General features: G+C 41.5%; 1 protein-coding gene across 1 annotated transcript in view; it reads left to right on the top strand.

Moving 5' to 3' along the window:
- The window catches only part of HEATR3 (HEAT repeat containing 3), a 44,239-nt gene extending 22,120 nt beyond the window's left edge, over positions 1 to 22,119 (top strand). The window contains 5 exon segments of the mRNA XM_030924861.1: positions 11,672 to 11,760; positions 17,127 to 17,270; positions 19,124 to 19,174; positions 19,176 to 19,304; positions 21,806 to 22,119. Of these exon segments, the coding sequence (XP_030780721.1) occupies positions 11,672 to 11,760; positions 17,127 to 17,270; positions 19,124 to 19,174; positions 19,176 to 19,304; positions 21,806 to 21,928 (536 nt within the window). The 3' untranslated portion in view covers positions 21,929 to 22,119.
- The last annotated feature ends 4,074 nt before the right edge of the window (positions 22,120 to 26,193 follow it).

The following is a 26,193-nucleotide window of genomic DNA, read 5'->3' as shown; positions in this document are numbered from 1 at the left end:
TAAATTTGATTATGTATGTAGTACAGAATTCAAAAGTTTATTAGAGGACAGAAACTGGAAGCCTCCCTCCTTTCTTCCACACCCAGTTCCTCTCTCAGAGTCAAGTTACAGTTACACCAGTTACTTGTGTATCCTTCCAGAGAGATTCTCCATATGTAAGAGAGCATGTGTATGTGGGCATGCATGCGTGTGTGTAAGGCAAATGGTAGAATACCGTCCACACAATTCTACACCTTGCCATCATCTAATATATATCTTTCTTCAAACACATTTGCATGACAGGAGCTGAATCTCTAAGTTACAGGTCTCTGATATGGATTAATTTCATGTGCACACAGAGATCTATAGAGATACAGGAGTTAAATATTCTTTTAAATGACCTAGCTGTAGGTTTCACTTGGAGGAAAAAAAAAAAAATAGCTGTACAAAGTCCGATGCATATTCTTCTAACAGATTTTCATAGTTCCTCATAGTAAAATCTTACTTAACTTGACTACATTAAACTATAGGAGCTCAAACCAAACAAACAAAAACAATAGAGACTGAGAGAGAAGAACAAGTGGTGTTTTCTATACTAAAGGAAAACTCTCCACGTTACTCCACCCAGCATCCATTGCTGGAGCGAGGGTAGCCTGGGAGGTGGGAATCTGCCTCTCTCTCTCAGCTGCTGAGGTTCCAGGTGTCTTTCAGGACTTTTGGGGGTAAACGTGAAGATATTTGCTTTCTACGCCGACTTAAGGGTAAACGCGAAAATATTTGCTTTCTATGCTGACAAATAAGATAATTCCATTGTGTTACATGCAGTGTATTGTTTATATATTTTATCCTCCTTTTTAGACACAACATTAAGTCCAAGAACTGAACTCTTAAAAGATCAGGCCAGGTGCAGTGGCTCACGCCTCTAATCCCAGCACTTTGGGAGGCCAAGGTGGGTGGATCACCTGAGGTCAGGGAGTTCAAGACTAGCCTGGCCAGCATGGCGAAACCCTGTCTCTACTAAAAATACAAAAATTAGCCGGGCGTGGTGGCAGGCGCCTGTAATCCCAGCCACTCGGGAGGCTGAGGCAAGAGAATCGCTTGAACCCTAAAGGCAGAGGTTGCGGTGAGCCAACATTGCGCCATTGCACTCCAGCCTGGGCAACAAGAGTGAAACTCCATTTCAAAAAAAAAAAAGATCAAAAGAGAGTCACTTTTTACTAATACAAGTTTTTGTGTCAACATCCATTTAAATGTTGGTCCCCAGTTCTTTAGACATCTGTTTTACATTCCATCAAGTTCCTAAGAGGTGCTGTGTGTTTAATGGTACATGTTTTTCAAGTTCTAAATTAATCTTTAAAAATTAAGTAATTAAATGTTCAGAAACCCATATATGGTTACTGAGCTGTCTCTGCCGCCCTTTCAACATTGATCAGTTAACAGGTGTAGCTTTCAAGTACTTCCTGGCTGTGCATTCACTGGCTGGAATGATCCCATGAAAGCTGCGCCCAGCCATGCCCAGGACAGGATATAGTCAGGATATGGGCAGTGCTAGTCCCATTCCCATTCCAAGGCAGGACGGGACAAGCACTGGAGTACAGAGGCAGCTCGTCAGTGTGAGCAGACCAGATGATGGCTGTAGCTTTGTATGTGTCTCCCAACCTCCTTCTAAACCTGGAAGAGATCTGGATGATAAATGGGGAGGGAACTTTCCCCCACTTTTGCAAGCATTCTGGCTCCCATCAGCCCAGCAAGATGTCCTGTGGGGTGGGAGTGAGAGGGCTGCTGTTGCTCATGCCCACCCCCACCAATTCCCCTGGGTAGAGGCAAGGGGCAGACCCAGGCAGGGAGACCACAGCCAGAGTCTCAGGTGAGCAGGACCCCAAGTCTCTCACTGCTTCCAAGCCCTGCCTAAGCTCTAGGTAACCCTGGCAGCCCTAGTTCCACAAGCTGCCATCCCTCAGCTCTGGGCCATTTCTCAGTGAGAGTCTGGTCCAGGTATCCCAGGTCCCATCCCCAGGCAGCATGCAAAGTTTATTTCACTTGACACAAACTCCCTGTGTGCCTGTGCTATAGTGAAAGCACTTAGGTATGTTTCTCCTGGTTCTGCTGGTTATTTGTGGTCACTGAGGCCAGCACATTTATTAACTGCAAAGATCACAGGAAAACCATCCCAAGCTGAGTCCTGGAGAAATAATGAACGTTTCTGAATTGTGGGAAAATATAACTGAGCACTTTGATTTTAAATAAATTCCCATTTCATGTCTGTTCTTGACATCATCTTTTTTTTTAAGGTTCAGGAATGTGACATGCTGCTAGGTTAAGAATGCTTTTATGTATCCTGAGGGCCATGATGTTATTTATGTAGAAATCACCTACCACACATTACTGTCAACAACAGTAATTTTGAAAATGTATTCACCTAACGACATGGGCTCAGTTACTTCCAGGGATTGGTAGTCTGAATTGGCCTTGCCTGTGTAATGGGTTTGGATGGTTACTGCTGGGGGAAGAGGGCCATTACAATACTTCTGGGCTATCCAGCTTGCTTGGGGCCCATACTCATATCCCATCTATGGCCTTCATATCACCCGACACTGGCATTCGGAGAAATGGAGAATCAAAATGACTCGAAAAGTAGTATCATTGTTACTTATTTTGGAGTAACAGAATATTTTCTTATCAGAATGAATTTGATAAAGGATAATTGCTTGTATTTGGAGGTGATTTTTTTTTTTTTCATTTGAGACAGAGTCTCATTCTGTTGCCCAGGCTGGAGTACAGTGGTGCAATTTTAGCTCACTGCAGTTTCTGCCCCCCAAGTTCAAGCAGTTCTTCTGCCTCAGCTTCCTGAGTAGCTGGGATTACAGGCACCTGCCACCGTGCCTGGCTAAATTTTTTGTTTGTTTGTTTTTACTACTTTAAGTTCTAGGGTAGATGTGCACAACGTGCAGGTTTGTTACATATGTATACATGTGCCATGTTGTTTGGTGTGCTGCACCCATTAACTCGTCATTTACATTAGGTGTATTTCCTAATGCTATCCCTCCCCCCTCCCCCCACCCCACGACAGGCCCCAGTGTATGATGTTCCCGTTCCTGTGTCCAAGTGTTCTCATTGTTCAATTCCTACTTCTGAGTGAGAACATGCAGTGTTTGATTTTTTGTCCTTGCGATAGTTTGCTGAGAATGATGGTTTCTAGCTTCATCCGTGTCCCTACAAAAAGACATGAACTCATCCTTTTTTATGGCTGCATAGTATTCCATGGTGTATATGTGCCACAGTAGTTGAACTAGTTTACAGTCCCACCAACAGTGTAAAAGTGTTCCTATTTCTCCACATCCTCTCCAGCACCTGTTGCTTCCTGACTTTTTAATGATCGCCTTTCTATTGGTGTGAGATGGCATCTCATTATGGTTTTGATTTGCATTTCTCTGATGGCCAGTGATGATGAGCATTTTTTCATGTGTCTGTTAGCTGCATAAATGTCTTCTTTTGAGAAGTGTCTGTTCATATCCTTTGCCCACTTTTTGGTGGGATTGTTTGTTTTTTTCTTGTAAATTTGTTTGAGTTCTTTGTAGATTCTGGATATTAGCCATTTGTCAGATGAGTAGATTGCAAAAATTTTCTCCCATTCTGTAGGTTGCCTGTTCACTCTGATGGTAGTTTCTTTTGCTGTGCAGAAGCTCTTTAGTTTAATTAGATCCTATTTGTCAACTTTGCTTTTGTTGCCATTGCTTTTGGTGTTTTAGACGTGAAGTCCTTGCCCTTGCCTATGTCCTGAATGGTATTGCCTAGGTTTTCTTCTAGGGTTTTTATGGTTTTAGGTCTAACATTTAAGTCTTTAATCCATCTTGAATTAATTTTTGTATAAGGTGTAAGGAAGGGATCCAGTTTCAGCTCTCTACATATGGCTAGCCAGTTTTTCCAGCACCATTTATTAAATAGGGAATCCTTTCCCCATTTCTTGTTTTTCTCAGGTTTGTCAAAGATCATATGGCTGTAGATGTGTGGTGTTATTTCTGAGGGCTCTGTTCTGTTCCATTGGTCTATCTCTCTGTTTTGGTGCCAGTACCATGCTGTTTTGGTTACTGTAGCTTTGTACTATAGTTTGAAGTCAGGTAGCGTGATGCCTCCAGTTTTGTTCTTTTGACTTAGGATTGTCTTGGCAATGCGCGCTCTTTTTTGGTTCCATATGAACTTTAAAGTAGTTTGTTCCAATTCCGTGAAGAAAGTCACTGGTAGCTTGATGGGGATGGTATTGAATCTATAAATTATCTTGGGCATTATGGTCATTTTCACCATATTGATTCTTCCTATCCATGAGCATGGGATGTTCTTCCATTTGTTTGTGTCCTCTTTTATTTCACTGAGCAGTGGTTTGTAGTTCTCCTTGAAGAGGTCCTTCACATGCCTTGTAATTTGGATTCCTAGGTATTTTATTCTCTTTGAAGCAATTGTGAATGGTAATTCACTCATGATTTGGCTCTCTGTTTGTCTGTTATTGGTGTGTAAGATTGCTTGTGATTTTTTGACACATTGATTTTGTATCCTGAGACTTTGCTGAAGTTGCTTATCAACTTAAGGAGATTTTGGGCTGAGACGATGCGGTTTTCTAAATATACAATCATGTAATCTGTAAACAGGGACAATTTGACTTCCTCTTTTCCTACTTGAATACCCTTCATTTCTTTCTCCTGCCTGATTGCCCTAGCCAGAACTTCCAACAGTATGTTGAATAGGAGTGGTGAGAGAGGGCATCCCTGTCTTGTGCCAGTTTTCAAAGGGAATGCTTCCAGTTTTTGCCCATTCAGTGTGATATTGGCTGTGGGTTTGTCATAAATAGCTCTTATTATTTTGAGATACTTCCCATCAATACTTAATGTATTGAGAGTTTTTAGCATGAAGGGCTGTTGAATTTTGTTGAAGGCTTTTTCTGCATCTATTGAGATAATCATGTGGTTTTTGTCTTTGGTTCTGTTTTTATGATGGATTATGTTTATTGATTTGTGTGTATTGAACCAGCCTTGCATCTCAGGGATGAAGCTGACTTGATCATGGTGGATAAGCTTTTTGTTGTGCTGCTGGATTCGGTTTGCCAGTATTTTATTGAGGATTTTTACATCGATGTTCATCAGGGATATTGGTCTAAAATTCTCTTTTTTTTGTTGTGTCTCTGCCAGGCTCTGGTACCAGGATGATGCTGACCTCATAAAATGAGTTACGGAGGGCTCCCTCTTTTTCTATTGATTGGAATAGCTTCAGAAGGAATGGTACCAGCTCCTCCTTGTACCTCTGGTAGAATTTGGCTGTGAATCCGTCTGGTCCTGGACTTTTTTTGGTTGGTAGGCTGTTAATTATTGCCTCAATTTCAGAGCCTGTGATTGGTCTATTGAGGGATTCAACTTCTTCTGGTTTAGTCTTGGGAGCGTGTATGTGTCCAGGAATTTATCCATTTCTTCTAGATTTTCTAGTTTATTTGCGTAGAGGTGTTTATAGTATTCTCTGATGGTAGGTTGTATTTCTGTAGGATCAGTGGTGCTATCCCCTTTATCATTTTTTATTGCATCTATTTGATTCTTCTCTCTTTTCTTTATTAGTATTGCTAGCGTTCTATCAATTTTGTTAATCTTTTCAAAAAAACAGCTCCTGGATTCATTGATTTTGTGAAAGGTTTTTTGTGTCTCTATCTCCTTCAGTTCTGCTCTGATCTTAGTTATCTCTTGCCTTCTGCTAGCTTTTGAATGTGTTTGCTCTTGCTTCTCTAGTTCTTTTAATTGTGATGTTGGGTTGTCAATTTTAGATCTTTCCTGCTTTCTCTTGTGGGCATTTAATGCTATAAATTTCCCTATACACACTGCTTTAAATGTGTCCCAGAGATTCTGGTATGTTGTGTCTTTGTTCTCATTGGTTTCAAAGAACATCTTTATTTCTGCCTTCATTTCATTATGTACCCAGTAGTCATACAGGATCAGGGTGTAGTTGAGTGGTTTTGAGTGAGTTTCTTAATCCTGAGTTCTAGTTTGATTGCACTGTGGTCTGAGAGACAGTTCATTATAATTTCTGTTCTTTACGTTTGCTGAGGAGTGCTTTACTTCCAACTATGTGGTCAATTTTGGAATAAGTGTGATGTGGTACTGAGAAGAATGTATATTCTGTTGATTTGGGGTAGAGGGTTCTGTGGATGTCTATTAGGTCCACTTGGTGCAGAACTCAGTTCAATTCCTGGATATCCTTGTTAACTTTCTGTCTCATTGATCTTTCTAATGTTGACAGTGGGGCGTTAAAGTCTCCCATTATCATTGTGTGGGAGTCTAAGTCTCTTTGTAGGTCTCTAAGGACTTGCTTTATGAATCTGGGTGCTCCTGTATTGGGTGCATATATATTTAGGATAGTTAGCTCTTCTTGTTGAATTGATCCCTTTACCATTATGTAATGGCCTTCTTTGTCTCTTTTGATCTTTGTTGGTTAAAATCTGTTTTATCAGAGACTAGGATTGCAACCCCTGCCTTTTTTTGTTTTCCATTTGCTTGGTAGATCTTCCTCCATCCCTTTATTCTGAGCCTGTGTGTCTCTGCATGTGAGATGGGTCTCTTGAATACAGCACAGTGATGGGTCTTGACCCTTTATCCAGTTTGCCAGTCTGTGTCTTTTAATTGGAGCATTTAGCCCATTTACATTTAAGGTTAATATTGTTATGTGTGAGTTTGATCCTGTCATTATGATGTTAGCTGGTTATTTTGCTTGTTAATTGATGCAGATTCTTCCTAGCATCGATGGTCTTTACAATTTGGAATGTTTTTGTGGTGGCTGATACCGGTTTTCCTTTCCATGTTGAGTGCTTCCTTCAGGAGCTCTTGTAGGGCAGGCCTGGTGGTGACAAAATCTCTCAACATTTGCTTGTCTGTAAAGGATTTTATTTCTCCTTCACTTATGAAGCTTAGTTTGGCTGGATATGAAATTCTGGGTTGAAAATTCTTTTCCTTAAGAATGTTGAATATTGGCCCCACTCTTTTCTGGCTTGTAGAGTTTTTGCCGAGAGATCTGCTGTTAGTCTGATGGGCTTCCCTTTGTAGGTAACCCGACCTTTCTCTCTGGCCTTAACATTTTTTCCTTCGTTTCAGCTTTGGTGAATAAGCACCTGGCTAATTTTTGTATTTTTAATAGAAACGGGTTTCACCATGTTGGCCAGGCTGGTCTTGAACTCCTGACCTTATTACCCACTCGCCTTGACCTCCCAAAGTGCTGGGATTATAGGCATGAGCTGCCGTGCTTGTCCTAGAGGTGATATTCTAATACAGTCCTTCTAAGCATTTGGGATTTATTAATAATGTAATCCTATGGGTTCTATATGGATAGTGGGAACTGTTACAAGATAATTTAGTGGAGGCTGGCCACGGTGGCTCACACCTGAAGTCCCAGCACTTTGGGAGCTGAATTGGGAGGATCACATGAGCCCAAGAGTTTAAGACCAGCCTGGACAACATAGTGATACACTGTCCCCACCAAAAAGTTTTTTAATTAGCCAGGAGTGGTAGCTTGCTTGCGCCTGTGGTCCTAGGGAAGCTAAAGTGGGAGGATTGTCTGAGCCCAGGAGGTCAAGGCTGCAATGAGCTATGATTGTGCTATTGTACTCCAGCCCGGGCAACAGAGTGAAACTCTGTCTCAATTAAAAAAAAAAAAAAAAGGAGAATTTAGTGGGGAGAATGGGGCTAAATATCTCTGCTGTTTTGTGTTATGGTTGAGAGTTAAAGGTATGATGGTTCTACTGCTCTATCTAACTTGTTTTAATTTTAATGCTAAATACAGTTCTGAATACAGTAGTTATGATGTTTGTGATACTCTGTACATACCTACATTTATGTTTGTGTCTGATATCAGAGATAAAAGGAGGATGTTTTAGTACAATCTGGTCCTTGCATTCAAAAGCACTATTATCTTTGTCTCCTTCGTTAAAAGCTATTGGTTTTCAGAACATCAATGTGTTTTTTAGCAATGTTTTATTTCATGTTGGGTCAGTCTGTCATTCGGCTGTATTACATGAGTTCTGAAATCATTTAGGATTCTGTTTTTCCAGATTTTCAGAATCAGAACATTCTTTTTTAGTTATAATTAAAATGGTAGTATCCCATTCTGGGATATATTTTCCATTCTATATCAGAATATTGAAAATTCAGACTGGGTGGCTGGGCGTGGTGACTCACGCCTGTAATCCCAGCACTTTGGTAGGCCAAGGCAGTTGGATCACCTGAGGTCAGGAGTTTGAGACCAGCCTGACCAATATGGTGAAATCCTGTCTCCACTAAAAATACGAAAATTAGCCGGGCATGGTGGCGTGCACCTGTGGTCCCAGCTACTTGGGAGACTGAGACAGAACTGCTTGAACCCAGGCGGTGAAGATTGCAGTGAGCCGAAATTGCACCAGTGCACTCCAGCCTGGGTGACAGAGCAAGACTCCGTCTAAAAAAAAAAAAATTAATTAATTAAAAATAAGAAAAAAAGAAAATTCAGGCTGGGCGTGGTGGTTCACAGCTATAATCCCAGCACTTTGGGAGGCCAAGGCGGGCAGATCACCTGAAGTCAGGAGTTCAAGACCAGCCTAGCCAACATGGTGAAACCCCATATCTACTAAAGATACAAAAATTAGCTGGGCGTGGTGGTGCACGCCTGTAATCCCAGCTACTTGGGAGGCTGAGGCAGGAGAATTGCTTGAACCTGGAAGGCGGAGGTTGCAGTGAGCCCAGATCTTGCCACTATACTCCAGCCTCAGCAACAGAGTGAGACTCTGTCTCAAAAAAAAATACTAAAATCAGTCTGAAAAATTCACGTGAGTATAATTACTCCTGCGTTGATTATGTACCTACATTTAGACATGCTACAAATTCTTAAATACTGTTCAAAGTTGTTAAGAGTAAAGACATTTTGGATCACCTCTTTGTGTACAATTCATAAATTTATAGGGCTATATTTAGACCTTTAATCAAATATACATTTCACAGTCAATGTGGTAACTTTTTGAAGTTTAATAGCAACAAATTGGCTGGACAGGGTGGCACACACCTGTAATCATAGCCCTTTGGGAGGCCGAGGCGGGTGGATTGCTTGAGCTCAAGAGTTTGAGACCAGCCTGTACATATGATGAGACCCCATCTCTACAAATACAAGAAAAATTAGCTGGACATGGTGGCACGTGCCTGTGGTGCTAGCTACTCGGGAGGCTGAGGCAGGAGGATTGCTTGAGCCCAGGAGGTCCAGGCTGCAGTGAGCCTAGATCACACCACTGCACTCCAGCCTGGGTGACAGAGCAAGACCCTGTCTCAAAAAAAACTCAAATATATTAACAACTTCATGCTGATTTTTGAGTGCCTGTTAGGTACCGTGTTTTAAGAGACAGGCCTTATTACTTCGTCCTCCTCCTGAGGAAACTGAGATTTAGGAACCTTAGCTGAGAAGTTAAGGAATCTCTTCCAGGTCATTCATTCTTTTTTTTTCTTTTTCTGAGACGGAGTCTTGCTCTGTCGCCCAGGCTGGAGTGCAGTGGTGCAATCTCGGCTCACTGCAAGCTCTGCCTCCCGGGTTCATGCCATTCTTCTGCCTCAGCCTCCTGAGTAGCTGGGACTACAGGCGCCCACCACCACACCCAGCTAATTTGTTGTATTTTTGGTAGATACGGGGTTTCACCATGTTAGCCAGGATGGTCTCAATCTCCTGACCTTGTGATCCGCCTGTCTCAGCCTCCCAAAGTGCTGGGATTACAGGCGTGAGCCGCCACACCCAGCCCAAGGTCATTCATTCTTTTAACTTGTATTTATTGAACGCTTTATATCATACACTGTTCTAAATGCTAGGGTTGCAGGCGTGAACAAGATAAGCCAGGTCACCATGTTTGTGGAGTTTGCATTCTAGTAGAAATAAATGTTTTATGTGATATTAGCTATGAAGAAAACAATAAAAGCAGAATGATATGAGGCGTTGCACTAGGCCAGTTAGTGTGGAAAGGCCTCTGTGAGGAGGTAACGTTTAAACCAAGACTAAAATGAAGGCGGGAGGAGTCACATAATTACTCTATCCCAGCTCTCCTATTGTTCTGTGATCATTACGGGAAATCCCCTATTTTGGCACATTTTATATATCTGAAAATGAAAGAGCCAAAAAATAAAATCAACCGGGATTAAAATTTGAACAGAAGCTGCCTCTCTTCCACCCAGGTAACCTAAAAGCGGGGGATCGGAATGGCATCGAGTCCCAGGCACTGTGGGGCAGGAAGTGAGTGTATCTATTGCTGCATAACAAGTTACCCCAAAACTCTGTGACTTAACAACAATCATTTATTATTTCTCAAAGTTTCCTTAGGTCAAGAATTTAGGGCACAGTGGAGATGGCTTGTTCCTACTCCACAATGTCTAGGCCAGTGGTTCTCAACCATAGCCACTTATCCCCTCTCACCTCCCACCTGGGGACATTTGGCAACATCTGGAGGTATTTTTGGTTTTACAACTTGGAAATTGCAACTGGTATCTAGAGGGTTGAGGCCAGGAATGCTCCTTCACATCCTATGGTGCCCAGGAGACCCCTGCACACACACAAAATGAAGAATTATCTGGTCCAAAATGTCAGTAGTGCAGAGGCTGAGAAATACTAGTCTAGGGCCTCTGCTGGAAAACTTGCAGAGTGTGGGCCAGAATCATCCGAAGTCTTGTTCACTCATGTGCCTGGCATTTGGTGCAGGGGTTGTCAGGTAGAACACCCACGGTGACCTCTTCATGTGACATGGGCTTCTGCATAACAGGATGGCTAGGTTCCCAGGGTAGAAGTTGAGAGAAAAAAGAGCTTGCACACATGCGTCAGGGCTGGAAGTCATACTGCCTTTTGTGACCGTCACTTTTTATTCTGTTGGTTGAAGAAGTCACAAAGTCCTACCCTGATTTAAGGAAAGGAGAAGCAGATTTCATATCTTTATGGGAAGTGGCAAGGTTCTTGAAGATCACACAGGACTTGAAATATTGCTGTGGCCATTTTTAGAAAATACAGTTTACCACATCAAGCAAATCTCTTCCCATCAAAGGGGTTAAGGAGCCAGCTCCCCTGGGTGACCCTCACTGTCCCTTGCCCGTGCCTTTGCCAGAGTAATGGCTTACTCCTGGTGTTCTGTTTGTCCTGTGTGGGAAGAAGGGACAATAGGAAAAGTGTGCGAATAAGGAGTAGGAGTGGGAAGGGGATGTTGGGTTAGTTAAAATGATGGTGCCGTCATGTCCTGGCTCTGCACAAGCAACAGTTTGTGGCTAGGCAGTGAGTTTGGGTTGGCAAGGAAACATTCTGACTCCACCAAAGGTAGGTCTACCCAGCACCGTGATGGAGATCTATGAATGACAGAATTCAGTCTGCAAAAGCTAGCTCAGGTTTATTATGTGCTAACGTGTGAGTCAAATGAAAACCCAGTGTCTGAAGTCAAGGACTGTCTGTAGAACACCTCCTTGCTGTGATTATTTCAACCATGATCATCTTTCAGACTTAGGTTTGGAGTGTACAGGGGACTGTTAACTAAATATTTTGGCTTAAATATCGAGGGTTTTTTTGTTTGTTTTATTAAGAACAGCATTTATTCACATTTAGCATGCTTTGTTTCGTTTGCTGCTTCTACAAAATAGCCTATCTTGGAGAAATGCAAATTTTATATTTCAGTTTTATGTTTTAGATTTTGCTAAACATGCTGACTTTCTAGAAGCCATAAGTAGTGCTTTGAGGGCCCTTTTGCAAACAATGACCTCCAAGAACATTTCCCAGGTAAGAGTTTTAAAATTTTTTGTATGAAACTTGTAAAGATTCTGTATTATGGAGGCAAAATTCATTACTTCACTATTTTTAAAAATACATATTTCTGTTACAAGAGTAATACGTTATATTTGTAAAAAAGAAAACAAAAGTGATTAAAATAAAAAGTAATATCTTTCTGGCCCTACCGTCAGCAACACACAGGTGCTTTTAATTTAATTTAAAAAATTTTAAATATATAGGCTTACTAGCTAAACAAGTGCTTTTTAATCAATACAACTTAATTGATAAATATGTTGTAAATAATTTATCTATCATTGGTCTTTTTTTTTATTTTTTTTTTTTTTTTTGAGACAGAGTCTTACTCTGTCGCCCAGGCTGGAGTGCAGTGGCGCGATCTCAGCTCACTGCAACCTCTGCCTCCTGGGTTCAAATGATTCTCGTGCCTCAGCCACCCAAGTAGATGGGATTACAGGCATGCGTCACCACACCCAGCTAATTTTTGTTTTTTTAGTAGAGATGGGGTTTTGCCGTGTGGCCAGGCTGGTCTTGAATGCCTGACCTCAAGTGATCCACCCGCCTTGGCCTCCTAAAGTGCTAGGATGACAGGTGTGAGCCACCATATCCAGCTCTTTTTTTTTTTTTTCCCAACATTTCATTACAGATTTTGCAAGCATGTCCTCCTCACCCTTCACAGCAATCCATGTGCACTTCATCTCCCATAGGTGCCTTACCACTTCTGTTAACTTTTTACTAAGGAGATTTTCAAACATTCCTAAAAGCAGAGATAATTCCGTTGCTTTGTTTTTTGAGACGGGGTCTTACTGTGTTGCCCAGGCTAGTCTCCTGGGTTCAATCCTCCCACCTCAGCCTCCCAAGTAGCTGGGATTACAGGTGTGAGCTACGATGCCCAAAGCAGAGATAACCTTATGAGCCTGCATGCACCGTCACCAAGCCTCAGCAGGTTATTGGCATCCTGTCATTCTTGTGACATGGTTTCATTCATCTCACTGGGTCCTTATTTTTGTTTCCTGGAGTATTTTTAAAGCAAATCATGTTTGACCCATCAGTATTTTATTAAGTAGTTCAGTATGCATGTCTGACAGAAAATTAAATTTTTAAAAATCTTAACCCCGGTACCATTACCCCAAGCCTCCAAATTAACGGATATTTCTTATTATCCTTTGGTTTGCACTCTGAATTGAGTTTTCCTAGTTGCAGTCTGAATTCAGTTTTCCCAGATTGCCTTAAAAATGTATTTTAGGCCGGGCACGGTGGCTCAAGCCTGTAATCCCAGCACTTTGGGAGGCCGAGACGGGCGGATCACTAGGTCAGGAGATCGAGACCATCCTGGCTAACACGGTGAAACCCCGTCTCTACTAAAAAATACAAAAAACTAGCCGGGCGAGGTGGCGAGCGTCTGTAGTCCCAGCTACTCGGGAGGCTGAGGCAGGAGAATGGCATAAACCCGGGAGGCAGAGCTTGCAGTGAGCTGAGATCTGGCCACTGCACTCCAGCCTGGGCGACAGAGCGAGACTCCGTCTCAAAAAAAAAAAAAAAAAAATGTATTTTAACGTGGCCAGGCACGGTGGCTCACACCTGTAATCCCAGCACTTTGGGAGGCTGAGGCAGGCAGATCACCTGAGGTCAGGAATTCGAGACCAGCCTGGCCAACATGGTGAAACCCCATCTCTACTAAAAATACAAAAGTTAGCTGGGCATGGTGGTGCACTCCTGTAATTACCACGCCCAGCCATTATCTCTTTAAAAAAAAAAAAAAAGTTTTACTGAGATTTGATTCACATACCATGCAGTTTATCCATTTAAAGTATACAATTCAGGCCGGCTGCCGTGGCTTACGCCTGTAATCCCAGCACTTTGGGAGGCCAAGGCGGGTGGACCACGTAAGGTCAGGAGTTCAAGACCAGCCTGGCCAATATGGCGAAACCCCATCTCTACAAAAAATACAAAAATCAGTGGGGCATGGTGGCAGGCGCCTGTAATCCCAGCTACTTGGAAGGCTGAGGCAGGGAGAATTGCTTGAACCGGGAGGTGGAGGTTGCAGTGAGCTGAGATTGCGCCACTGCACTCCAGCCTGGGTGACAGAAAGAGACTGTCTCAAAAATAAATAAATAACTAAAGTGTACAATTCAGTGATTTCATTGGTTTTAGATTCTTAAATCTCTTAATCTATAACATTTCCCTCACTCCCCTGCTTTCCCCATACACTTACCCATTGAAGAAACTCTCATTTTGTTCCGTAGTGTTTTCCACACTGGCAGATTTGGCCAACTCATCATGATGGCATCATTCAGCAGTCCTCTGTCCCCTGTGTTTCCTGTGAGCTGGGAGCTAGGTCTAGAGCCTTAATTAGATCCAGGTCCAGATTATTTTTTGTTTTTTTTTTTATATTTATAATAAGTAATCTAGACAGGTCCAGATTTTTTGGCAAGAATAATTTATAGTGCTATATATATTTCCTACATTTATATCACGAATCATGTGGTATCATAAAATAGTGAAGCTGAGATTAATTAGTGAGTTCACATTAATGGTTTCATAACCAGTGATTGTAGTTGCCTGGCTCCATTATGTCATTAGTGGGTTGCAGAATAGAGATATCTTAATTTTGTCTTTTTTTTTTTACATTTATTAACTATGATTTTTTTTTTTTCCAGAATAGGTATCCTAGCAATCTCTGTAAGTGGCCAGTGATTTTTTTTTTTTCCTTTTTAGTATCATTTTGAACTTAGGGTTTTTAAAATATATTTGTATTTCATTCCATTACAGTCATGCTTTTTGCTGCCAAATTCATCCCATCTTTGGATAGTAGGAGTCCTTTCAAATTGGCTCTTGTGTCTCTTTGACAAGAATTTTAGGTTTTTGATCACTTTTGCTTCCAAGCATAAGATTTTCTTGCTTAAAACCTGGAATCTGGCTGGGCACAGTGGCTCATGCCTGTAATCCCAATACTTTAGGAGGCCAAGGTGGGCGGATCACTTGAGGTCAGGAGTTCGAGACCAGCCTGACTGACATGGCGAAACTCCATCTCTACTGAAAATTCAAACATTAGCTGGGCGTGGTGGCACGCACCTGTAATCCCAGCTACTTGGGAGGCTGAGGCAGGAGAATTGCTTGAAGCCAGGAGGTGGAGGTTGCAGTGAGCCGAAATTGCGCTGCACTCAAGCCTGGGTTTCAAGAGTGTGACAAGAGTGAAACTCTGTCTCAAAACAAAAAAAAAAAACCCTGGAATTAGTTACTTCTCCAAGAAGCTCTGATGTCTTTAGTTGGGAAAGTGAATTGTGGAGTGCTTATTGCTACCATGTTGTACATTTGTAACCAAAAAGATACATTGTACCCAAAAAGATACATTAGTGACATTAAAATTCTTACTTGCAACTGGTCTGATTGTAGTGGGTTATCAGAGCTTATTAACATTAGTGTCACTAAAGTTGGTATACAACCCCCCCATGCTAAGTTTGACTGGCTTAAAAAATAAAAAATAGGCCAGGTGCAGTGGCTCACACCTGTAATCCCAGCACTTTGGGAGGCCAAGGTGGGTGGATCACGAGGTCAGGAGATCGAGACCATCCTGGCCAACACGGTGGAACCCCGTCTCTACTAAAAAATACAAAAAAATTAGCCGGGCATGGTGGCGGGTGCCTGTGGTCCCAGCTACTTGGGAGGCCGAGGCAGGAGAATGGCGTGAACCCGGGAGGTGGAGCTTGCAGTGAGCCGAGATTGCGCCACTGCAGTCCAGCCTGGGCAACAGAGCGAGACTCCATCTCAAGAAATAATAATAATAATAATAATAATAATAATAATAATGATACATAATTTTAAAAATTAAAATTAGAGAAAAGAAAAAAGATTTTTCAAAAATTTTATTATTTGCTTTCTCCTACAGAATGTACTTTGTAGTAGTGACATTAAAAGACATTAAAATTATTTGCTGTACAGTGATACTAAAATTGTTTGCTGTAGTAACATTAAAATTGTAGTGACTTTAAAGCTATTATTTGCTTTATCCTACAGAATGTACTTAATAGTATCAAAATAACAGTGCCCTTGTTATTGCTAACAATAACACTATTTCTTTTTACTTCTTTATATACTTTTTTTCTTAATGCTTTTAAATTTTTTTATACTTTATTTTTATTTTTTTATTTTTTAATAGAGATGAGGTCTTGCTATGTTGCCCAGGCTGGTCTTAAACTCCTGGCCTCAAGTGATCCTCTTGCCTCAGCTTTCCAAAGCTAAGAATTTTTTTGAAGAGCATAATTTGACCCTCAGTTTCTAAGAAATGGGAATGGTAGTGGGATGCATAGCATGCCGTGTGGCTGTTGGATGGACCAGAAAACCTTATACTCTAGGGCCTATAGGAATAGCAGTATTTTTATTAGATTTCCCCTGGTATGTAAGCAGCAGCTTATGGGATCAGTGTGATGGTTAAGGAAAATTACTCAAAGCCCATGCTCAGGGCCAGGTGAAGTGGTTCATGCTGATAATCCTAACACTTTGGGAGCCTGAGGCGGAAGGATTGCTTGAGCCCAAGAGTTCAAGAACAGCCTGGGCAACTTTGTGAGACTTCATGTCTACAAAAACTAAAAATAAATTAGTCTAGTGTAGGGGCACACACGAGTGCTAAGTAGTGAAGCTAGGATTTGAACCCAGGGTGTCTGGCTCCAGATTCCAAGCCTTTCATCACCACACTGTGCTACTGCTTGTAGGAGATAGTCTCACTCTGTTGCCCAGGCTGGAGTTCAGTGGCATGATCTCAGCTCACTGCAACCTCTGTCTCCCGGGTTCAAGTGTTTCTTGTGCCTCAGCCTCCCGAGTAGCTGAGATTACAGGCATGAGCCACTGCACCCAGCCTTAAACTGAAAATTATCCACTGCATGGTAGAAGCACCATATAATGTAATGGTTTTTACAATGTTTAATTATGATAATACAAACATCTCAAAGTAAGTTCTTACCTTGTATAGACTCAGCCAGTTTTTTTAAAGCTGCACAATCCTGTTTATGCTTTCAAAGCTTTTTTTTTTTTTAACTATTAATATTAAAAAGAAATTGGAATCTCTTTAGTCTGTGTACATCTGGAATGAAAGTCTTCATCAAATTAAATGAATAGGACCTGGAACCCCTTTGATATTAAGATAACAATAGCGACATGAGCAGGGCTCACCTTAGTTAAGAATTACCAGCTCTGTCTGGGAGAACTGGAGTATATATTAATAGTAACTTACCTGCCAGGAGTTTATGTCAGTCTTAAAATCCTGCAGCCTATAGAGGAGATTCCTGTCAGTCCAGTTTTCGCATGCTGATATAATTGATTGAGTTTAACATTATAAATACCCTCCTCTTCTCTTTCAACAGTGCATGCCTCCTGATCAGCTGATGACATTATGCAAAGCAGGCATTCATAGTAGTAATGTCGGGGTTAGAGTGAATGTCGTTAGCATTTTAGGAATCACTGGCAGCGTCCTTGCCAAAGAAGATGGTACACTTGAAACTCTTAAGGTAAAACAATTTGCTTCTGACCTAACATGTTAAATAATTAGAAATGGGAGAAGAAGAACTGTTGGTGTAGGATTTCCTAAAACTTGTGTGGATATGAAGAGAAGTCATATCAAGTTGCTTTATTGAGTTATATTATTAGAATGTACCCTTTGGCTTGATCTAACCATGTGTATTAATTAGGTAAGTACTTGAAAAGTTGAGCCACATTTTACAATTTAATGTTATTCCAGAGGTACTTTTTTTAAAAAAATAAATCTCTCTTTAGTGAAAGGGCAAATTCAGAATTTTAAAAGATGCCTTCTGCCTTTGCTGTTGGATCCAATGTATGCATGTTACATTCTCCTGCTGATGAAGGAACAATCTACACCATTTTCCTTGCACATCAGGCAACATATATTCTGAAAAATACCACACAGTTAATTCTAATACCACTCCATGAATGTTAAGCAGCAACCCTGGTAGTGCCAATATACTAGGAATTCCCTCAGCATATTTACTCTTAACACTTGGCGTAGTTGCTTACAAACTGCACTGTTAGGAGTACAGCGTCACTAGTAATTAAAAGGACAGTCATAGTAAAATTACCCTTTGGTGTGCTAATAATTGCTGAAGTGTGAGACTGATGGATAGTAAACTCATTATTATGAAGTACCTCTTCACCTGCTAAGAACTTTACAGTGATGACTGATGTTTTTAAGAATCTATTTTTGAAAAATGATACTTGCAAAGGTTTCCCCCCCTCCCCGGCCCCGAGATGGAGTCTCACTCTGTCACCTAGGCTGGAGTGCAGTAGTGCGATCTCAGCTCACTGCAACCTCCTCCTCTGGGTTCAAGCAATTCTGCCTCAGCCTCCCAAGTAGCTGGGATTACAGGTGCCCCCTACCACACCTGACTAATTTTTCTATTTTTAATAGAAGTGGGTTTTTGCCGTGTTGGCCAGGCTGGTCTTGAACTCCTGGGCTCAAGCCATCTGCCCCCTTCAGCCTCCCAGAGTGCTGGGATTACAGGCATGAGCCACTGCACCCGGCAACAGTTATTTCTTAGTGTGTCTAATTCCTGGTCCATATTCATAATTTTACAGTTGCCTCAAAATTATCTGTTTACATAGAGCTTGTTTACACTGCTGAAGTCCACGTGTTATGTTTCTTGTGGGGTCTTCTCTTTCTCTCTTAATCTTGAACAGTTCCTCCCCGGCATCACCTGGTTATTCTCAGCTCCTGGATCAATTGTCCTATATAGTGTCCAGCCTTCTGGATTTGTCTGATTGCTACCTTGTGGTGTTAAATTTGTTCTTTTATCCTTTTATGTCTTGCACACTGACAGTTAGATCTACAGACTAGATTAGATTCAGATCAGTCCTATTTTATGTTTTTACGTCTTGCGCCATTGCTGAGGCTGGTCTCGAACTCCTGGGCTCAAGTGATCCTCCTGCCTTGGCCTCACAAAGTGCTGAACTTAAGGTGTGAGCCACTTGCGACTGGCCCTAAAGTGTTTTTCTTATGCTTTTAAAAGCAGATTTTTTGTTGTCGTTGTTACAGATAAGATTTCTATGCATCTTGACATCATAGAGCAAGCCTTTTTGAGAGAGGTAGAGAGGAAAATTTAGTGATTTCCTAAATCATACGTCATTTATGGTTTTTAATTCACTTTATGAATATAAACTATAATAGGTTGAATTTATCTTGCTTATACTTCGGTATGTTTATAAGTATTTAAGTCTAATCTCTTAAAGTTTTAATTTTTCCCTGGCATTTGTATATAAAATAGTATGCATGAGTTATTGCCACATTCAAAGTTGGTACTTGTTTTGGAGACTGGTGTTAGTCATATTAAATGTGTTTTGTTGTTTCCAGAATATTGGGTGCTTTCTGCTTGAGGTTACCACCAAAGATCCTTCCCTTGTGGGTGGTAGCAGGAGAAGCTTTGGATGCCCTCTTTGATGTTTTTGCAGATGGTAAAGAAGCCGAAAGAGCCTCGATTCAAATTAAATTATTATCTGCTCTGAAAGAATTCCAGCTGGTCTTTAAAATGAAGGTTTGTAGCCATTTAACTTATAAATGCATAAGTCTGAACATTCTGTGGGGATGAAGGTGTGTGTAGTTACCGCTGTGCAATTCAGAAGCATGTGCATGACAAATCCCCATACGTAGCACAGCATCCCCAGTACTTTGTAAAATGTTTATTGACTGAATCATAGCTTAACAGTGTGACTATTGAATTATTGAAACTGAAGCCAAAATGGTATCTGACAAGTTCTTCTTTTTTTAACAGTTCAGTAATTTTGACAATGCTTCATATATGTCAGTATTATACTCTGTATTTTGTAAAGCACTTTCGTACACACTTTGCATTTATTTAATTTTACTTTTGTGTGTTTTTGAGACAGAATCTTGCCTGTTGCCCAGCCTGGAGTGCAGTAGTGCAATCTTGGCTCACTGCAACCTCTCCTTCCTCGGTTCAAGTGATTCTTGTGCCTCAGCCTCCGAAGTAGCTGGGATTACAGGTGTCCACCACATCACCCAACTAATTTTTGTATTTTTAGTAGAAACGGGGTTTCGCCTTGTCATCCAGGCTGGTCTCGAACTCCCAACCTCAGGTGTTCCCCCGCCTTGGCCTCCCAAAGTGCTGGGATTACAGGTGTGAGCCTCCATGCCCAACCATATTGTTTTTAAAGGTTACAGTCCTTTCAATTTCTGGATAAAGAGCTTGCAAGATAAGGAAAAAATATCCCCTGTTTCCCTGCAACTTTAAGGAAAGAAGATATATTAATAGTTAGAGTCATCAAAGTCTGCAGAAGCAGGTGCTTAGAAAAGGTTAAACAGTGAACTGGGAAAATAACCCCCGACTTCTGAAAGGTCTTTGTTCTGATTGATTTTCCTACTCAGTATGTATTGCTGTGGTAATAACATAATGTTTTTCTTTTATCAAAGGTATAAAGCTCTAATGAGATTTCTTACTAGCCAGAGGCTAGCCTGTAGTTATTTATATGAAACTTTTTTTGCGAAATGAAGCCACAATTTGTATTAAAGGCTGTTAAGTGTATATTTAGCTACAAAATGCATTTATGTACAATCAAGAACTTCTCTTGAGCAGTGTTTCTCAAAAGTGCCCTCCTTGTATCAGCAGCATCAGCCCCGCCTGGTAACTTGTTCAAAATGCAGGTCCTTGGCCCCAACTCCAGACCTACTGAGTCACAGACTCTATGGATGGGCCTACCAGTCTGTTTTTTAACAAGCCTTCCAGGTGATGCTGTTGCACACTAAAACCTGAGAGCCACTGCTCTAGACTAGAGGTGAGATCAAACTCAGATTCCATACAATTGTTATAAAAAACCACAGGCCAGGTGCAGTGGCTCACATCTGTAATCCCAGCACTTTGGGAGCCCCAGACGGGAGGATCACTTGAGTCCAGAATTTCAAGACCAGCCTGGGAAACATAGCAAGAACTTGTCTCTACAAAAAAATTTTTAAAGTTAGCCATTAAGTGGTGACTTATGCCTGTCGTCCCAGCTACTCAGGAGGCTGAGCAGAAGGATCGCTTGAGCCTAGGAGTTGGAGGCTGCAGTGAGCTGTGATTGCAGCACTGTACTCCAGCCTAGGTGACAAAGCAAGACCCATCTCTATTAAAAACAAACAAAACCAGTGCTGGGCATGGTGGCTCACTCCAGTAATCCCAGCACTATGGAAGGCCAAGGTTGTAGGATTGCTTGAGCCCAGGAGTTCAAGACCAGCTTGGGCAACATAGTGAGACCCCACCTCTACTAAAAATTTTAAAAAATTACTCCAGCATGGTAGTGCGCCGCTTGTAGTCCTAGCTACTGTGGTGGCTGAGGCAGGAGGATCACTTGCGTTCAGGAGGTCGAGGCTGCAGTGACCCATGACTGCACCACGGCTCTCTGGCCTGGGTGACAGAGAGAGACCCTGTTCCAAAAACAAAAAACCACAACACTACAGACTAACCTCTGGCTAACAAAGGAATTTTTTCTTTTTTTTTAAGATGGGGTCTCACGTGTTGCCCAGGCTGGTCTCGAACTCCTGGACTCAAGTAATCCACCTGCCTTGACCTCCCAAACTGCTGGGATTACAGGCATGAGTCTGCACCCAGCCTAACAAAGGAATTTAATTAAGGCTTTATACCTTTGAGAGAAGAAAAATAATTAAATATTATTACCATAGCAATGCATACTAACTAGGAAAATCAGTCTGAACAGCAGACCTGTCAGAGGTTAGGGGTTATTTTCCCAATTCATAGTTTACATAATTCCTTTCTATAGTTTATATAACTCTTAACACCTGCCATTCAGTCACCTTTGTAACTATCATTTTTAACATGCACATTCTCAGTTTATTCATTACTTACCGAGTTCCATTTACTTTGGAAGTAAAAACGTTTTTTCCAAATTCTTGCAGCTGTCTCGGTCAGCAAACAGTTAAATACACCCTAGATTAAATACTTTATATAAATGAATTAATAATATCTACCAAGTCACATATGATTTTTTTGTTGTTGTTGTTGTTGTTTTGGTTTTTTTGCAGATACGTAAAGAAGGGAGAGGTAACTATAGCACAGATCAGCTGTGTGTTCTTGACAATGTGAAAATGAATTTGAGAAGATTTATTGCTTATCAAGAAACTGTTGAGAAAAGACTGACTTCTTAATCCCAAAAAGAAACAGTTCCTCCCCCAAACTATTCAATGCTCAGAATACTAAAAGGTTTTCTTTGAATGTATATGTTTCTAAAGGTCATCTGTTAATGCTTACATTCTGTATATTCTGTAAAAACTTCAAAACCTGGCCGGGCGTGGTGGCTCACGCCTGTAATCCCAGCACTTTGGGAGGCCCAGGTGGGTGGATCACTTGAGGTCAGGAATTCAAGACCAGCCTGGCCAACATGGTGAAACTCCATGCATGAGCATGGTGGCATATGCCTGTAATCCCAGCTACTCGGGAGGCTGAGGGAGGAGAATCGGTTGAACCTGGGAGGCGGAGGTTGCAGTGAGCTGAGATCACACTACTGCACCCCAGCCTGGGCGACAGAGGGAGACTCTGTCTCCAAAAAAAAAAAAAAAAAAAAAAAAAAAAAAACTTGCAAAACCTGTCAGAAACTCTGTTGTTGATTTTTTTCTTTTTGTTGCTGTTGGTTTGTTTTGAGATGGAGTCTCACTCTGCTGCCAGGCTGTATCACAGTGCCGCGATCTTGGCTTACTGAAACCTCTGCCATTCCAGATTCAAGCGATTCTCCTGCCTCAGCCTCCCGAGTAGCTGGGATTACAGGCACCCACCACCACACCTGGGTTTTTGTTGGTTGTTGTTGTTGTTTTTAAGTAGAGACTGGGTTTCACCATGTTGGCCAGGCTGGTCTTGAATTCCTGACCTCTAGTGATCTGCCCGCCTTGGCCTCCCAAAGTGCTGGGATTACAGGCATGAGCCACTGTGCCTGGCCAGAAACGTTTTTAAGCATTGAGATCTGTGTGCCGTTTCTAGCGCTCTCAATTAAATTATGTCTCTGACATATTTTAATCACCGGAAATTCAAAGAGTGGAAGAGTGAAAGTGCAAAGGAATCTCAGGTAGCTCTTAACTAATTCACCAGCAGTGAAGAAACTTCAAACAATCATGTTTTCCTTGAATTTTGCAAAAAAAGAAAATCCAAAGCATCGCTTGGATGGTCTTTTAAGGCATTTTATATCAGCTGAACCTTAAACTGAAATATGAAGACAAGCTTTATAAACTAGTTTTTTTATATGAAGTATACTGCTTATGTCTGCCTTTTATGAAGAAGTGAATGAGTTGAATTTGTATTTCACTTACTAGATTATACGAATGAGCTAATGGGGTCATTGCCATCCTCCCTACTCATGACTTTGATGATTTATTGCTGTAATATCACTTGTTGATTTAATTTGATATGGAATCAGAATTGGGAGACGGTATTTTTAAATAAACAACTTTTTGATGGAAAGTTTTGTGTCTTACAAAATCTTTTTTAAGATACTAAATAAAGGGTTATTAGTAGAAGATGAGATGACACTATTCCTGGATGTTTGTTTGCTAATGGATATTGCTTGGAATATATGTGAGACATTAAAAAAATGACAGCACGACTTTGCAGTATTACCGCTCAGTGTCTTCGAAGTACTAGGTGACAGCTGGAGCTCGAGGGAGCTTCCCTGTGCATCATTGTCTTGGCTGGGCCTCTGAACTGGCTTCATTGTCCATCCGTTTGCCTGATAAGAAGGGAAATTTGAAAATTTCTTTACAGTTGATCTCAGTTGCCCTGATAAAAGACCCAATCCCCAGTATAGGACTTAATTTTAATTCACTGCTTCCATAGCAGCATAAAATGAGCTAGTAGTGTTAGATTTCATCTGCACTGTGATATGTTTTACAGTTTTTACCTATATGATATAGATTGTTGGGAAACCAAGATTGTTTCCCAGCCCTTAGAGTTCCTAGCCCATGGCACCAAGTAAAATGACCCAAATTGTATATATGGTGGGAAAACGGAAATCGTATACCATATACAACACCTCACTTTATTATGGTCCTTGCTCATGAATTTTAAGGTATGTTTGTATGTTTAGTGATCATTTCAGCTAAATGACTGGCCCAAGCATGTCTCCCTGGAGAATGATTCTTCCCAAAAAGGAAGTATTAGCATTTTCTCTGCCTCAATTATTTATAAAATATACTTATTTTCAAGGAGAAGAAAGTTTCTCATTCAGTTTGTTCTTCCCCACAGTTTCTGACCTATAGACAATCTGCAGGATATTTAGCACAGGACCTAGTATATAGTCAACTCTTGATAAATATTTGTTGAGTAAATAAATGCGGGTGATTTTCTCGTCGTTTTGTGTGTAATTTTCTGTTTTACTAAGCAAGCTTTAAAGTGGCTGTTGAATGCAGAATCCTTAAACACAGTAGAAGATGAGATGACACTGAAGATGTGCCATCCTAAAAATCTCTTAGATTCTGAGGCATGGATAATTGGGTCTGGATTTCTCCCATTCAACTTTAACAACACAGAGGAAGGGAAAACAACTAATAAATACAGCATACAGTTTTAACTATTTACACAATAGCTCAATCGAGCATGCAAGTATTATTCATGGCACAGTATAATGGAGAGCTTTTTCTGTATGACCATAGGGGAAAAAAAGTCTGCTTTAAAATACACTTACTTGAAAATCACCCAGAATAGCCCATTAGAAATACACACTGGGGGCCCAGCATTTTGGGAGGTGGAGGTGGGCGGATCACGTATAGTGAGGAACTTGAGACCAGCCTGGCCAACATAGAGAAACCTCATCTCTACAAAAATACAAAAACTAGCTGGGTGTGGTAGCATGCACCTGTAATCCCAGCTACGTGGGAGGCTGAGGCAGGAGAATCACTTGAACCTGGGAGGCAGAGGTTGCAGTGAGCCAAGATTGCACCACTGCACTCCAGCCTGGGCAACACAGCAAGACTCCACCTAAAAAAAAAAAAAAATTAACCAGGTGTGGTGGCCCATGTCTGTAATCCCAGCTACTCAGGAGACTGAGGCATGAGAATCACTTGAACCCAGGAGGTGAAGGTTGCAATGAGCCAAGATTGCACCATTACACTTTAGCCTGGGCAACAGAGTGAGCTCTGTTCAAATATATATATATATATATATATACACACACACACACACTGTTCAGCTGTTCAGGCATAGTGGCTCACACTTGTACTCCCAGCACTTTGGGAAGCCAAGACGGGTGAATCACTTGAGCTCTGGAGTTTGAGGCCAACCTGGGCAACATAAGGAAACTTTGTCTCTGTTAAAAATAAAAAAATTTAGCCGTGTGGTGGTGCACACCTGTAGTCTCAGCTACTTGGGAGGCTGAGGCAGGAGGATGGCTTGAGCCTAGGAGATTGAGGCTGTAGTGAATCATGATTCCATCCTGAGCAACAGTGCAAAACCTTTCTTTAAAAAAAAGGGGGAGTGGGGGGCAGGCGCGGTAGCTCACACTTGTAATCTCAGCACTTTAGAAGGCCAAGATAGGCAGATCACTAGAGCCCAGGAGTTCGAGACCAGCCTGGCCAACACGGCAAAATCCTGTCTCTACTAAAAATACAAAAATTAGCCAGGCATGGTGGCGTGCGCCTGTAGTCCCAGCTACTCAGAGGCTGAGGCAGGACAATTGCTTGAACCCAGGAGGCAGAGGTTACAGTGAACTCAGATCGTGCCACTGCACTCCAGTCTGGGCGGCAAGAGCGAGACTCTGTCTCAAAAAAAAAAAAGGGGGTGAGCGCGGGTGCGGTGGCTCACGCCTGTAATCCCAGCATTTTGGGAGGCCGAGGCAGGTGGATCACGAGGTCAGGAGATCGAGACCATCCTGGCAAACACTGTGAAACTCCGTCTTTACTAAAAATACAAAAAAATTAGCCAGGCGTGGTGGCGGGCGCCTGTAGTCCCAGCTACTCCGGAGGATGAGGCAGGAGAATGGCATGAATCCTGGGGGGTGGAGCTTGCAGTGAGCGGAGATCACGCCACTGCACTCCAGCCTGGGCAAGAGAGCCAGACTCCGTCTCAAAAAAAAAAAAAAAATTGGTAAGCCGGCCTGGGTGTGTTTGGCTGTGCATATGCGTCATGCGACCTGATTTTAAACTTACTGTGTATAAAGCTAAAGCAATCAAATCAGTATGGTTTTAGCATAAGTAAAGACATACAGATCAATGGAACAAAATTGAGTCCAGAAACAGACCCATAATTATATGATCAATTGATTTTCCACTAAGGTGCCCAGTTAACTTGATGGAGAAACAATAGTCTTTTCAATAAATGGTGCTAGAATAACGGATATCTATATGAAAAAATACATACTGGGGTCAAAATTTAATAACTATGAATTTTTTTTTTTACTAATTCATCAAGTACAGTCTTGGGTGCAGCTTGC

The sequence above is a fragment of the Rhinopithecus roxellana genome, chromosome 20 (genome assembly GCF_007565055.1).
Source record: "Rhinopithecus roxellana isolate Shanxi Qingling chromosome 20, ASM756505v1, whole genome shotgun sequence".
NCBI classification, from domain to species: Eukaryota; Metazoa; Chordata; class Mammalia; order Primates; family Cercopithecidae; genus Rhinopithecus; species Rhinopithecus roxellana.
This window is presented reverse-complemented; position numbering and strand designations above follow the sequence as displayed.